Genomic DNA, 16,101 nt, shown 5'->3' with positions numbered 1-16,101 from the left:
ATATGGTCCATGTTCGGTTTGGAATATGGCCATTGTTAGGTTGGGAATATGGTCATTGTTAGGTTTGGAATATGACCCATGTTAGGTTTGGAATATGGTCTATGTTAGGTTTGGAATATGGTCATTGTTAGGTTTGGAATATGACCCATTTAGGTTTGGAATATGACCCATGTTAAGTTTGGAATATGGCCCATGTTAGGTTTGGAATATGGTCTATGTTAGGTTGGGAATATGGTCATTGTTAGGTTTGGAATATGACCCATGTAAGGTTTGGAATATGGTCCATGCAAGGTTGGGAATATGGTCCATGTTAGGTTGGAAATATGGTCCATGTTCGGTTTGGAATATGGTCCTTGTTTGGTTTGCAATATGGTCCATGTTAGGTTTTGAATATGGTCCATGTTAGGTTTGGAATATGGTCCATGTTAGGTTTGGAATATGGTCATTGTTAGGTTTGGAATTAGCCCATGTTAGGTTTGAAAAATGGTCTATGTTAGGTTGGGAATATGGTCATTGTTAGGTTTGGAATATGGCCCATGTAATGTCAGGAATATGGTCCGTGTTAGGTTGGGAATATGGTCCTTGTTAGGTTGGGAATATGGTCCATGTAAGGTTGGGAATATGGCCCATGTGAGGTTTAGAATATGGTCCATGTAAGGTTTGGAATATGGTCCTTGTTAGGTTGGGAATATGGTCCATGTTCGGTTTGGAATATGGTCCTTGTTTGGTTTGCAATATGGTCCATGTTAGGTTTGGAATATGGTCCATTTTAGGTTGGGAATATGGTCCATGTTAGGTTTGGAATATGGTCATTGTTAGGTTTGGAAAATGGTCTATGTTAGGTTGGGAATATGGTCATTGTTAGGTTTGGAATATGGCCCATGTTAGGTTTGGAATATGGTCCATGTTAGGTTGGGAATATGGTCCTTGTTAGGTTGGGAATATGGTCCATGTTAGGTTGGGAATATGGTCCATGTTCGGTTTGGAATATGGTCCTTGTTAGGTTTGCAATATGGTCCTTGTTAGGTTTGGAATTTGAGACTCGTTAGGGATATAAATACTATTAAAAATAATGGTGCAAATGAACTTTCAAAACATGCAGCATCATTTTCAAAGATAAACTAAATATAACAAGACTACGGTATTGCCAAGCAATTTAAGTCCACTACCGGTGAAACTCCAACATTTTCAGATTATTTTTTTTACCAGAATTCTTGACGTAGGAACAAAATGAAATGACATGCATAATGTCCATATTGCCATCTGTCCATATCTCAAGTTTCATGAAAAAAATATGAAGAACTTTTAAAGTTATCGTAGGATCCAGAAAACTCAAAAGTGTGACAGACTGACTGACAGACTGACAGACAGAGCGCAAACCATAGGTCCCCTCCGGTTTCACCAGTAGGGGACAATAGAAGGTGTATATATAAATATAACATCAGAGAATTTACCATATCTGTGTCAGCAATCACATAAGCAAATGAATACTCTGAGTTGTTCAGGCCAGCGTAATAGTAGGTCTGGAAATAATATACAAGATCCATGTCATAAATGTGACTTCCATAGTATTGGAGCATTTTCAATCGAGAACTAGAAAATATTGTTAAAAACAAGTCAAGAAACTGGAGCAGTAACAACTATTTACCATTGGTTAGAAATCAAAGAAAACAGAGCAGTCACAATATGCACTGTCAAATATGACCAGACTGGCCAAAGGTTTGTCATAAAAAAACGGATAGCACACCAATGTCCAATGTATGTACTGGGTTATCCACTAAAGAACACAGAGTACATAAACCATGGGATATCCACAGATGGGGCACTAAATCCCCATCCTTTCCAATCAGAAGGTACAAGAATTCAGAGCACTAACACTATGAACCATGAATTGTCTATAACTGGAACACTCTTTGCCCATCATAGATTACATGAACACAGAGCAATAACACCATTATGTACCCTGTGTTGTCTGTGAATAGAGTGCTCCTTGCCCATTATTTTTTACAATAACACATGGCATTAACATCATGTACCGAAAGTTATCCATCAGTAGAGCACTAAATTTTCATGTATCAATCCAAATCCCCTTCATAAGCAGTTACAATAACACAGAGCATTACCACCACATACTTGTTGTTTTCCATCAATGTAGGCTCAATCCCCTACATAAGTTGTTACAATTACACAGAGCATTACCACCACGTACTCGTGGTTTTCCATCAATGGAGCGCTCAATCCCCCTCATAAGCAGATACAAGAACACAAAGCATTACTATCACATACTCGTGGTTTTCCATCAATGGAGCACTCAATCCCCCTCATAAGCAGATACAAGAACACAGAGCATTACCACCACGTACTCGTGGTTTTCCATCAATGGAGCGCTCAATTCTCATGGACCCCTCCTTTCCCTGCCTCATGGCCTCCTCTATGAGAGAGAACTCCTCAGGCAGAGTCTTCTTGTTCTGCTCAAGCTGCTGGATTGGGATGAAGATCGGGTCTTCTAGAAGCTGAAGAGAAAGTTAACATGAGCTGAATTATACGAACATGGGTCTTATGACATATGTGGACAGCATAGCTCTAGACCATCCTGCGCAATTCTTCAGTCTGATCAGGGGTATGTTTGGCATTATGTCTAGCTGCAAAGTAAAACTACTCTGAAAATACTGACTCACTAAGGAAAAGAAGTTTTCCATATTTATTATAGTGAAAGAAAACACAAAGTCTTCAGTAAAGGTGAATTGATAACATTACTTAACCAAAACCATTTTCAAACTTGGCTGAGGTATTTTTAAAACAAATGTTAAGCAATTTTCAGGTCACTTTTTTTTATTCAATATAATATATTGTTCACAAGCTTGTTCTTGAATTTGACCCAGTAAACTGAAGCTATGATCCATTATGAACCATTTCCAAAGCTACTGAGGTACTTTCAGAACAAATAATGTGACCAAGTTTCATGAAGGTTTGGTAATATATTATGCCTCTAGAAATATTGACAACGCACAACAGACAATGTTTAGTAGAAGACAAAAACGTTAGCCGAAATGTGATAACAAGATGCTCACCAAGGAAATGTTGTGCTCAGGTGTGGTAAAAACATGATTGGTAGAGAAAAGAAGCAAAAATATGGTTTTGTAATTAGAAAATCCATTATCATATAAATGTTGGTCCCTTCAGATAGAAGTTAATTGTATATTATGGTAATGACTAGGTAAATGAAATACAGACACTATTTTACATAATTCCATAGTAAATGAAAATCACTAACATTTGTGCTTGGTTTGAGTTTAGGATGGAATATCGTCTCCCCTTGATTGTTGATAAGGAAGGAGTACACAGTGCCCCACTGGTGCTTTGTGAGGAAGTTCTCAATCTTGTCAAGAGTGGCATCTATACCAACAACTCCTATAGTTCTGAAACACACAATTCAACCAGCAAGTGAGTTCACACAATGCAATAAATACATGGGTCACATGCAAAGTATCACAATTTTAAACATGGCAAGAGTATATAGGTAACATGCAAATCACCCCATTTTAAACTAAGTGAAACTACAGCTACATTGTGACCTTGACCTTTGAATCAGGAGCATTGGAGTTGTACATGACATTGTTTGGTCATGGGATCAAATAATTCAATGTAATATCCTTCCACAACGCATCAAAACAGCTGAAAAACAATCTGGGTGAATTGATCTACACAACTTTAACTGAACCACCCACATATGTTCAGTGAAAATACTATCATGATGTTATTTGTTACAAATGGACACCAATTGTGATAGCTTCTGATGCCTTTGATTTTCTATAATCCCTCTTATGGCTGGGATAGCATAAGTCACAAACCTACTAGTGATCCTATAAATGACTGGGAGAGTGTGAGTCATCAATAAGCCAATTATTCTTATAATGATCCTAATAATGAGTGGGATAGCATGAGTAACTTATAACCCAACTGACAGTGACAGCATGCACCAACCTTTCAATGATCCTACTTATGACTGGGTTAGCATGAACCACTCACCTGCCAGTGATAATACTTATTACTGAGATAGCATGAATCATTAACCTACCAGTGATCTGAATAATGCGTGCGGTAGTAACATAACTTATCGCACAGCTGACAGTGATGCTATTTATAACTTGGTTAGAGCAAGTCACCAAAGGTCACCATCCTGCCAGGGATCCTATTAATGTGTGGGATAGCATGAGTTACTTAGCACACAACTGACTGGGATAGCATGCACCAATATCCTACTAATGGGTGGGAAAGGAGGAGAAACTTATCAAACAACTGACTGGGATAGCATGAGTCACCAGCCTGCCAGTTATCCTACTGATGACTGGGAAAGCTTCACTAATCAACATACCAGAATCTAATTAATTAGTGGAATAGCAACATTGCTTATCACTTCCAGTGATCCTACTGATGACTGGGATAGCATGCACCAACCTTCCAGAGATCCTACTGATGACTGGGATAGCCTGCACCAACCTTCCAGAGATCCTACTGATGACTGGGATAGCATGCACTAACCTTGCAGAGATCCTACTGATGTCTGGTATAGCATGCACCAACCTTTCAGTGATCCTACTGATGACTGGGATAGCATGCACCAACCTTTCAGTGATCCTACTGATGACTGGGATAACACGCACAAAACATTCAGTGATACTACTGATGACTGGGATAGCATGCACTATCCTTCCAGTGATCCTACTGATGACTAGGATAGCATGCACCAACCTTTCAGTGATCCTACTGATTACTGGGATAGCATGCACCAGCCTTTCAGTGATTCTACTGATGACTGGGATAACATGCACAACACCTTCAGTGATACTACTGATGACTGGGATAGCATGCACCAACCTTTAAGTGATACTAATGATGACTGGGAAGGCATGCACCAACCTTTCAGTGATCCTACTGATGGATGGGATAGCATGCACCAACCTTTCAGTGATCCTACTGATGACTGGGATAGCGTGCGCCAACCTTTCAATGATCCTATTGATGACTGGGTTAGCATTCACCAACCTTTAAGTGATCCCACTGATGACTGGGATAGCATGCACTAACCTTTCAGTTATTTCACTGATGACTGGGATAGGCTGCACCAACCTTGAAGTGATCCTACTGATGACTGGGATAGCATGCACCAACCTTTCAGTGATCCTACTGATGACTGGGATAGCATGCACTAACCTTTCAGTGATCCGACTGATGACTGTGATAGCATGCACCAACCTTTCAGTGATCCTACTGATGACTGGGATAACATGCACCAACCTTTCAGTGACCCAGCTGATGAATGGGATAGCATGCACCAACCTTTCAGTGATCCTACTGATGACTGGGATAGCATGCACCAATCTTTCAGTGAGCCTACTGATGACTGGGATAGCATTGGTCACTAGGCGTGAGAACGGAGATGTCTGAACAGTAATTATACTGATGACCAGGTGATTCTGCAATGAGTGGTTTATTGTGTTTGTTATTATCACCAACCTTCCAGTGATGCCACTGATGACTGGGATAGCATAGGTCACCATGATCCCCAGCCCCCAGGCGTCCAAGTACGGAGATGTCCAGAGGGCCTTTGTGGTGCGGGCGTTACTGGACAGGAACTCAAAGTAGTTACTCATCTGAGAGATGAGGTTTTCGCCTGTGACCAGCTTGAGGAGACTGCCTCCATGACTGCATGCCAGCTTGCCCGGGAATTTCTCTGCATCCTCTTTGATCAGGTAACTGAAGACACGCGTCTGCAGAAAATGACGACAATCGGGAGCTTTTTGTAATAGATTAATTCCACCTTCTTGGTTTAAGACAATTTTGAGATAAAATATCAGTTTTGGATTAAATGAAAACTGTTTGAAATATGAAAATAATTAATTTAATTTAAGAGGTAAATAAATCTAGAGCAATAACTGTTTATTTCTTTCAACAATCATTAAACTTGGCTATTTATAACCACAAACATTTTCATGATGTCCATTAAGGAAAGGGTAATAACTACATGTATAAGTGTTAAATGATAGAAATTAACCCTTTCCCACATAAGAAGCAAAGTGGAAATGCATTTTGCAAACAGCATCAAACCAGAACAGCCTGCGAGTGACTCGTGGTCTGTTCAGGTTTTATGCTGTTTGCTGCTCATCAGTATCTTAGGCTTGGAAATGAATCCTTTCAAACTTAAATATACTAAGAAAGGACTTAAATCTAATTCAATTTTTTAAAGGACTTACTTTAAACATATTTATTTTAGCTCTATTGCATCGGAAGCCTAAGGCTTATATAAATGCTATCGAGTCCGTTTCCTGGGCCTAGAACCAGTCCTTGGTGTCTTTGGGGGATATCTAAAGAATGCTCCCACGGTGTGGATCAAACCCGTGACCTCCCGAAGATATTAAATGTGTGTCATATTAAATTAAATTATTAAAACAAAACAGTTTTAAGAATTTTCTCTATTTTCAGACTTACATCTAAGACTTTAATGGTGAATATGGGGCCGGGGCTTCTGAAGTGATCCAACTTGTAGAAATTCAATCATGCATATACAGTTGGGCATAGTGAAATTTTTACGTGTTAGAATATTTGCCACATTTTGCTAATTTAATCTAAAAATATAGCCATGGAAAAATGATACATACTAATTAATATACGTGATGCATAGACACATACCTCAGAGATTTTCAGTATAAAACATTAATACACATATCCAATCAAATGAATCAGTATTTAAATATAAACTTAAATCTAGTTATGTCTGCAAATGTTATAATGAGGATATATAGCATTTATTTTTAAGGATGCTATAATAGTAAAATTGTAAACTGATACAATACTTCAAAATGAAATATAAAAAAAGTTACACAATCAAAACAGGTTGTCATCTTGAAATACACTGAGCTTTCATTACATACAAAGGTATTATACATTTTACTATTTTACTTATATAACATCAGTCTTCACGATAGTTCATACTATCCACTAGCCATTCGGGCTACTTGAATGGTGAAGACAAGTAGCCCGGCAGCAAAATTACTAGCCCAAAGTAAATTTGTTAAAATATACACCCTGCTAAAGGGTTTCATCTTTCAATAGCAGATAATCTATTAAAAAGTTATATTGTATCCAGGGTATGTTAACTGTAAAGCCTATTGCAAAAACAATTGCAACACAATATAACAAGTCAAGGTAGTTATCTCCTTTATTAATCATAAGTCTTTTACATGTGATAAACAACTTCTTCGTTCATCTCATCATCACTGCCATCCTGGAGATCCTCTTTGTTAGAAACCATATCCTGAAAAACAAGCAACCTGATAGTTATTTTCCAGAAGTTTACTTGACAAGTGAAGGCATAGATAGCATACTTTTATCATACATGTTGACTTATTTCTTATGCTGTGTTTTTAAGCATAGCTTATTAATCTCTGTCTTACAGAAGTAGCTTCTCCTTCATCACTGATTTTTAAACACTTTTCTTGAAATTCACGTTTCTGTGATTTTCATAGTCATTTGTTGACTTACGATCAGTAGAGGGCAGTTTCTTGCCAGGCGTCGCTCCAGCTACGTATTTAAGCATTATGCAGCCTTATGCGCGTAGGGATTTACAACATTGGAAATAAACACACACACACAAGGTTTCAAAGTAAAACGATGTTTATTCCCAAAATGCAAGCCACGGACGTCAATTAGTTTACTTCAGCATTAAACACATCAGCATGACATGCGCCAATAGTAAATAACCAGTCTAAATTGTTTAACACGTGGCCTGGGTTACGACTCGAAAATGATTGTTGAATGTATGGACCAATCGGAACGCGTCTAAATCTCGTATTTTAGGCAAAGTTGAACGAAGTTCTGTCGGAAATCTTCGCGAAGTACTCACAAAATAATGATGTTTATCACACTTAAAAATGTAAACAATATTGAAACACGGAATTTCTACTGGCCCGACGGGCGTACGATATGGCAATTTTAATAGGCCCGAGCTATAATTTACACGCCCAGGCCACCGGGCGTGCGCTTATTTCGCAGACTGTAACATTACATATATACAATGCAAAAAAATTGTAGCAATGTTAGATTTTATAATTTTATTCAAAACATGTTGGTTAATATTAAATATCAAGCTCATTTATTCCGAACCATTTTTATGGTTCCAGTGACTTTAAAATATGTAAATAGTATATTCTACCACGGCACTCGACTTGTTTTCTAAATACAAAGAAGGAAAACTACTGTTGGTTATTACCCCGATATACCAACGGTTGTTTAAAGTGCCGTCACTTTGATTGTCCTCGCACTGTTTATGAATGAAGACGACGTCATTTGATTGTATTTGTTGTGGTAACGTCACGTTTTCGCGGAAAAGTGGAGGACGTTCAGTTAATATAATTCTTATTTATAAATTTTAAATCGCGGATAACTTATTAATGAAATCGTGTTAGAATCGAAATAATCGACAGGTAACCGTTGGTTATTGCGGTAATAACCAACGGTATGTCGTTCTGATGCTTGTTATCAAACCACTCAGGCTACGCCCTCGTGGTTTCATTCCTACGCATCGGAACTCCATACCGTTGGTTATTACCGCAATAACCAACGGTTACCCGTCGATTATTTCTTAATTAGATAACACCAGGAAGTCTCCCATATGACCATTGTCTCTGGAAGACTTGGAGGTTGCGTTACAGTACAGATGTGAGTGCAAGATTCAGATGTCTTGTTGCTAGGTTGACCATGGGTGTGAATCACTTATAACACTGCTCCTCTATCCTATGTCTCATGTGTTAGACTTGAGCAGAGAATATTACCTGTATCTTCTGAGATTTGGCACAAGTGTGTTACCAATAGACTAATGATCACCTTCACCTCAAAATAAAGGTGTTCTACTGTAAGGTTTAGAGGGAAACTATTGTATCTTCTTCACATTTCCTTATAAGATACAATAGTTTTTCACTCAACTGTTGAATTTAATATACTGGTATGTCTCTACCTACCTCAGGCTGGTATTAGCTGTTCTTGTGGTCAGCAATGCTCCAGCCCTTTGTCCAGTTGTATATACACACTGGCCCCGGTACATATCCACTCACCTGGGGTTGATAGTAGCTGTTCTTGTGGTCAGCAATGCTCCACACTTTTGTCCAGTTGTATCTACACACTGGCCCCGGTACATATCCACTCCTCGTGTAGTACCCTGCAACAGACAGACAATGATACCCACACAAAATATCGGCACTACAGAGACTCGGACATGATATCAAATGCTTGATGAGGGATCAAGATGAAGAATAAGTATCAAACATGAAGTCAATTTAACACCTAGGCTATTGCATTATAACTTGCCTTAAATAAATGTATAAGGGATGTGGACAATTATTTCTCTCTTGATCTGATAATCTTGACTTTTATTAACCCCAAATAACTTAGTTGTTTGAATTTACATCTCTTCAATATAGGGAAGAAAGCTTGTCCAAAGAATCTGTAAAATACCGGTAAATAAAAGTATTTTATATCTTGTCTAATGATTATTCAACTTATTGCTGTAAATATTCAACTGTTTCTAACAAGTATTTATAACAAGAAATATCTTTAAAAAAAGATATACGGCGTTGATTGTGGTAGGAAGAGTTCAATGAATGAGATCAAAGATAACGAATGTCTTTTTCTGTGCGGTTCTTTGCTGCATCACACGCAGTACGGGATGTTGCGCGGAGTTTTCATGGCTTATTTTACATTATTACATATTGCTGGTCATAAACCTATAGATACAAAACAGAAAACCAAAAGAAGAATGGAAGTGAAATTAAAACATACAAGTCAACCGGCCACACGCGAAGTATCCGTACATATTTTAAATATTTATATGCGCGTTCTTCGAACAAACCTGTTGTAGTGGTTTGTCGGGCATTGCTATTTGATTCAATTATTAACAGTATCGAGAATCATCGCGCTCATGCTTAATACATTATTGAATATGGTGGAATAATCAGGATAGGGAAAAACGATACTTTTATGAACTTAAATATACTAGTACACAGACAGGAATATGAAAGTAATTACTAAATATGAGAACATGGCCTTTAAGTACAAACGCTCTAGCCCTGGCAATCCTCTGAAAATAAAAGGTGAACGTACAAACTGTATTGATGTCCAGTATTTAGTGTAAAACTGTTCTACCTATCAAGCCTTTTCATTAGAGATAAAATTGTTTCATGCTGAACACGCAGTAAAACAGTGTTACAAGGACGCGTTCATGTTTCCAATGTTCTGGTGGTATGCTCAAATCAGCCAACGGACTAAATGAAGTGTATTCATTTGTGTCTAGCCGCGGGAAATTTTATTTGAATTTTATTGGACACTTACAAAGGTCAGGTAAGGTGAAAAGCTGGCTTATACAGCTACGCTGAAAAATTATTTTTTTTACTAGCTTTTGTTTACATGTTTAAAGTGAAACTTTGATGGAGATTTCCGAAGTAGGCCTGTTATGGATCAAGCATAATGCTTTGTTATGAATAAAACTGAAAACACATACCTGTAGTGATTCTTCATCATTATCAGTAAATGTTTCCGATCTAAATAGGTTTTTCAATCTGATGGTTTAAAAGTTTAATAAACATCCATTTAATTATATGCAAAATCTTCTTTTTGCTTCGAACAAAATTTGTTTATTTTACTGATACAAGAAAAACTTAAGGAAAAATGATTATTATGACAATTAGTCCATGTGGAATATTTTCAAGGATAAATTAATATATTATATTTGCAATTGCACTAAAAAACGTCATATTTGGATATAAGTCCTCTAATTAGCAATAATATTATGGTGTTATTTATTGCAAGCATGTCATAATTCAATATATTGTTGAATCTAAGTATGTCATAAAATTCGCAAAGGTAATGAAATCAAAAGAAAAAAGAAAACCTTACATAGATTCAGTTGTAGTTTCATTTCCTTAAAATGCATATTAACAATATCAAATAGATGTATGTTGTTTTTTCATTGCTATAAGTCCTTGACAAGTTCTTAAGTAAGTCCAACTTTTATAAAAAAAATCGTACAAAACTTGTTTCATCATATTTGTCTTTTATATTTTAATGCTAATTTTGTGAATATGATCAAATGTAGCAGAAATGATCTTAAATTCAACATAGACTACCAAAACAGTCTGGTTAGTGGAAAGGAACAGCCTTTCAACCCTTTACCACTTTAATACATATTTTGACGCATTTGTAGTCCCTCAGAAAGTTGAATTTAATTAAAGACCTTTATTACTTAATTCAAGTTTTAAAGGCTTCATTTTCAAACCTAAGATGCTAATGAGCAGCAAACAGCATAAAACCTGAACAGATTGCGAGTAACTCGCAGGATGTTCTGGTTTTATGCCGGTTGCAAAAGCCATTTTTACTTGGCTTCTTATGGGGAAAAAGGTAAAGCTTTATTCCTCTTACCACTGCTTACCTGGTCCACCACTGACATTCTCCCCATCAGTGTCCATTCCGTCAGTAGCAAACACAATCACTGACTGATAACCTGTCCAATGCTTACCTGGTCCACCACTGACATTCTCCACTTCAGTGTCCATTCCATCAGTAGCAAACACAATCAATGACTGACAACCTGTCCCATGCTTACCTGGTCCACACCTGACATTCTCCCCATCAGTGTCTATTCCGTCAGTAGCAAACACAATCACTGACTGATAACCTGTCCAAAGCTTACCTGGTCCACACCTGACATTTTCCCCATCAGTGTCCATTCCGTCAGTAGCAAACACAATCACTGACTGATAACCTGTCCAATGCTTACCTGGTCCACACCTGACATTCTCCCCATCAGTGTCCATTCTGTCAGTAGCAAACACAATCACTGCTTGATAACCTGTCCAATGCTTACCTGGTCCACACCTGACATTCTCCCCATCAGTGTCCATTCTGTCAGTAGCAAATACAATCAATGCTTACCTGGTCCACCACTGACATTCTCCACTTCAGTGTCCATTCCATCAGTAGCAAACACAATCATTGACTGACAACCTGTCCCATGCTTACCTGGTCCACACCTGACATTCTCCCCATCAGTGTCTATTCCGTCAGTAGCAAACACAATCACTGACTGATAACCTGTCCAAAGCTTACCTGGTCCACACCTGACATTTTCCCCATCAGTGTCCATTCCGTCAGTAGCAAACACAATCACTGACTGATAACCTGTCCAATGCTTACCTGGTCCACACCTGACATTCTCCCCATCAGTGTCCATTCTGTCAGTAGCAAACACAATCACTGCTTGATAACCTGTCCAATGCTTATCTGGTCCACACCTGACATTCTCCCCATCAGTGTCCATTCTGTCAGTAGCAAACACAATCACTGACTGATAACCTGTCCAATGCTTACCTGGTCCACACCTGACATTCTCCCTATCAGTGCTCATTCCATCAGTAGCAAACACAATCACTGACTGACAACCTGTCACAAGCTTACCTGGTCCACACCTGACATTCTCCCCATCAGTGTCCATTCTGTCAGTAGCAAACACAATCACTGCTTGATAATCTGTCCAATGCTTACCTGGTCCACACCTGACATTCTCCCCATCAGTGTTCATTCCGTCAGTAGCAAACACAATCACTGACTGATAACCTGTCCAATGCTTACCTGGTCCACACCTGACATTCGCCCCATCAGTGTCCATTCAGTCAGTAGCAAACACAATCAATGACTGACAACCTGTCCAATGCTTACCTGGTCCACACCTGACATTCTTCCCATCAGTGTCCATTCCGTCAGTAGCAAACACAATCAATGCTTACCTGGTCCACACCTGACATTCTCCCCATCAGTGTCCATTCCATCAGTAGCAAACACAATCACTGACTGACAACCTGTTCTTGGGTTACTCCTCAGCAGGTCAAAAGCTCTCCCAAAACCACTCCTGAATTAAAATTAAGCACTTTTAATGATACATGAAAGATTTGTCATGAATATGACTAGTATACTGGCACTGATTGTTCAGCTTTTTTCAAGGACACATCACACCAGAAATTGCAGACCACTGGATATGAAGTAGTTTGAATCACTAACTTAAAACATTTTATGTGGTCTTCAAAATTCGCCTTCTTAAACTTACATGGTGATTGTATGAGGAACAAAATTTATAAAAAAATAAATAAATGCAATGAGGCATGATGACCCTTCAGTGCTCTACTGAGTTAAAGATACACAAATTGTTGAAGACTTGATGTGGTGACCAGTACTTTTATCGCACTTGACTCATTGAAATATGGCCTTGATATTAGCAAGATAACATTTTTGACTAAGTTTCATCACAATAAGTCACAAACATTCTAGATTGATATCAAGTTTTTTTTTCCAGATTTGACCCAGTGACCTACTTTTTGGATGCACTTGAAACAGATTCAAAACAAGCCTAGATATTACAAAGATGAACATTCTTACTAAATTACATGAAGAGTCTATAATAATAGTTGATTTAGGGCCGTACATTGTTTGTTCTAACATTTGACTTTGTGATTCAGTTTTCGGACATAGTGACACAGATTCATACTTGGCCTAGATAATGTTAAGATAAAGATTCTCACCATGTTTTATCATGAGTATGCATGTGGCTTAAGAGTGGTAATATTGTATTCTTAGATTTGACTTGGTGACAAAGTTGTTAGATGATTGTGATGCAGATTTGAACTTTGGTAAGATATTGTCAAGATTTTTAAAAACCATGTTTTATAAATAATGAGTCATAAAAATGTGGCTTCTGTAGTGTTTTATTTCTATAATATCACTTAGTGACTGTTGTTTTAGACAATATTTAAAAAAAAATTGACATAAGAACCTCGTATTTTAATTCACCTGATCCAGAATTAAACCCATCCTAGATATTGTCAAGCTCAACAGTCTTACCAGTATATTAAATGTAATCTCTAGAGTGGTAATGAGGTAATGGGGGAGATTGCATGGCACACAAGGTATAAAGAAACACATGATACTTTTGACATAGACTGACCACACAAGCTCACCATGAGCATTTTTATGCTCCAGTGAGCTAAACAAGTAACACATTCCAGTATTTCAGCATGTAACACAAAACATCACGTTACTGTTCCTGACAGCAAGCTAGATACAAGTTCTTGTTCAACTCCAAAGTGGCAGCAAGCATGCAAGGACCTTGGTTTCCAATTTTCTTGGTCTAATATTTTCAACCACAACAGCAGTAAATATCTATTTTAATGATACAATTTCTTCCGTAGTTGTGAAAATAGACAGAAGAAGTAATGTATTTTCAAATATTTCTTTAGCAAATGTTGTTTTATTTTGCCATGTAAAAGCTATTTATGGTAACATGTATATGATATGTTGTAATATGCGTATATTGATTGTTAGCTCTGTACGGTGTAGAGTGGGATGCCCTTGACCCACTCACATCTATTCACGAGGTAAATAAAATGTCTTGAAAAGAACCACAAAGTCTTCATAACAAATAATATGATTATATATCATATATTCCAAAGAATTATTGTACATTGTTAACATTGTTTAGATGAGTATAATCAGAAATGGTAAACTATCCTTCAAAGTGCAGTTTTTCTATGACACATTTGCCAATGTTAGTGGGTTACAAGATAGATAATAAAGCCACTTGCAATAAAAACATTGATTTGTGATCAGAAAAATTTACTCATTGCCAAACCCTCATAAGCCTTAATCAATATTCCACCTAAACTTATTCTGCCAAACCCTACTAACTTACTCAAGTTCACTGGTTCCACCTGGTTTCAAGTCTTTTATGTTTCGTATGAGGTCCTTTCTGTGAGCAATAGTTGCAGGAACCATGCGTTCCTGTTGGCAGCTGAGAACTGTTGTCTGGTAGAAATGCCACCTTCATAAACAGGAGAGCAATAAATATCACAGCAAAATAAGCACTCCTATTATATAAATATATATATCAGGGATATTTTTTTTTCCGGTTTTGTCTGTCCAAGACCAAATGGGGTCATGAAAGACCAATTGAAAATCCCTAACAGTCGGTCCGATTATGTTAACTAAAAATCATATGTCATGAAATCGATTGCCAGTTACATACACAGAACAGAAAGTTTATTTTCGACTTAAGCATATACAGCTCATCGTCAAAATAACAATTGAGCAATAATAAATACACATAAATACTCATGCAGAGTGCACATGCTAACACACCCTAATTACATTCTTTGTGATAAACCAATCGCTGCAGTCTCTTAACCAGACAGGAACGGTTTATTGCACGTCAGACCAAGAATAAAAAACTTGGGAACAGCGGATTAAAGACGCATCCGAAATTAATGAGGGTGGTCGAAAATTTTGCTAGTTATCATTGTTATAGCCGTTTCTTTGTTTTGTCTGCTAAAGTGACTGCACGCACTGGTTTATAATCGGTCTTTGAAGTTAATTGGCATGCATGTGAGACAAAACAATATGTTGCTATTGAAATTGCATTAAAAAGAAATGTTCGAAGCACATATGCGCAAGTAAGTTATCTATTTGTTTACTGGTACATGTATGTATGTTTATCACACCACTATCTTACTTATAGACCTTTAATCAAATCTTTTCGCCATTTTCATTGTAAAATGACACAATGCAAGATTGTTGCGTGGTTTCAAACTCAATTTCATTATTGTCAGTTGCCAACCTCTGCACAGACATTTGTTTGGTTCCGTGCATGCTTGTAAGTTATTATCGAGTCAACAAAGATTTAAAACATCTGTAACGACTCACACAGATTTATAATAGTTGAAAACAATGAAAAAAATGTCTGATGAAAACAGCACACGAAACAACAATGAAATAGCAAATTATAAAATCAATTGGGAAAACTCATATGTTCCGTTAAAAAAAAGCCTAAGGGAATATATATCTAAGGCCTAATGCCTAAGGTTACAGGTATATAAAATAACATAATTTTTCATGATTTCAGATGTATATTTACGGATACTTTCCCCCCATTTAAATCCAGACCGATTGATGTTGCGGGAAATATGATCCCTGATATAATTATATATATATATTCAAATCAATTACTGC

At 37.4% G+C, this 16,101-nt stretch overlaps 1 protein-coding gene across 2 annotated transcripts in view; it reads right to left on the bottom strand.

Annotated features, from left to right (window-relative positions):
• The window catches only part of LOC127860594 (voltage-dependent calcium channel subunit alpha-2/delta-2-like), a 60,949-nt gene that overhangs the window by 30,178 nt on the left and 14,670 nt on the right, over positions 1 to 16,101 (bottom strand). The window contains exons 8-17 of one of the 2 annotated variants that reach the window (XM_052398733.1): positions 14,789 to 14,917; positions 12,845 to 12,955; positions 12,342 to 12,428; positions 12,168 to 12,254; positions 11,741 to 11,838; positions 9,111 to 9,214; positions 5,518 to 5,771; positions 3,275 to 3,419; positions 2,364 to 2,513; positions 1,455 to 1,523 (exon numbers count right to left, since the gene is read on the bottom strand). In XM_052398733.1, the coding sequence (XP_052254693.1) occupies positions 1,455 to 1,523; positions 2,364 to 2,513; positions 3,275 to 3,419; positions 5,518 to 5,771; positions 9,111 to 9,214; positions 11,741 to 11,838; positions 12,168 to 12,254; positions 12,342 to 12,428; positions 12,845 to 12,955; positions 14,789 to 14,917 (1,234 nt within the window). Of the gene's footprint in view, positions 1 to 1,454; positions 1,524 to 2,363; positions 2,514 to 3,274; positions 3,420 to 5,517; positions 5,772 to 9,110; positions 9,215 to 11,740; positions 11,839 to 12,167; positions 12,255 to 12,341; positions 12,429 to 12,833; positions 12,956 to 14,788; positions 14,918 to 16,101 lie in introns of both variants that reach the window. The other variant, XM_052398734.1, reaches the window with a different exon arrangement.

Source organism: Dreissena polymorpha, chromosome 15 (assembly GCF_020536995.1).
Source record: "Dreissena polymorpha isolate Duluth1 chromosome 15, UMN_Dpol_1.0, whole genome shotgun sequence".
Taxonomy (NCBI): Eukaryota; Metazoa; Mollusca; class Bivalvia; order Myida; family Dreissenidae; genus Dreissena; species Dreissena polymorpha.
Note: the sequence above shows the minus strand (reverse complement) of the source record. Positions and strands in the feature narration are given on the sequence as shown.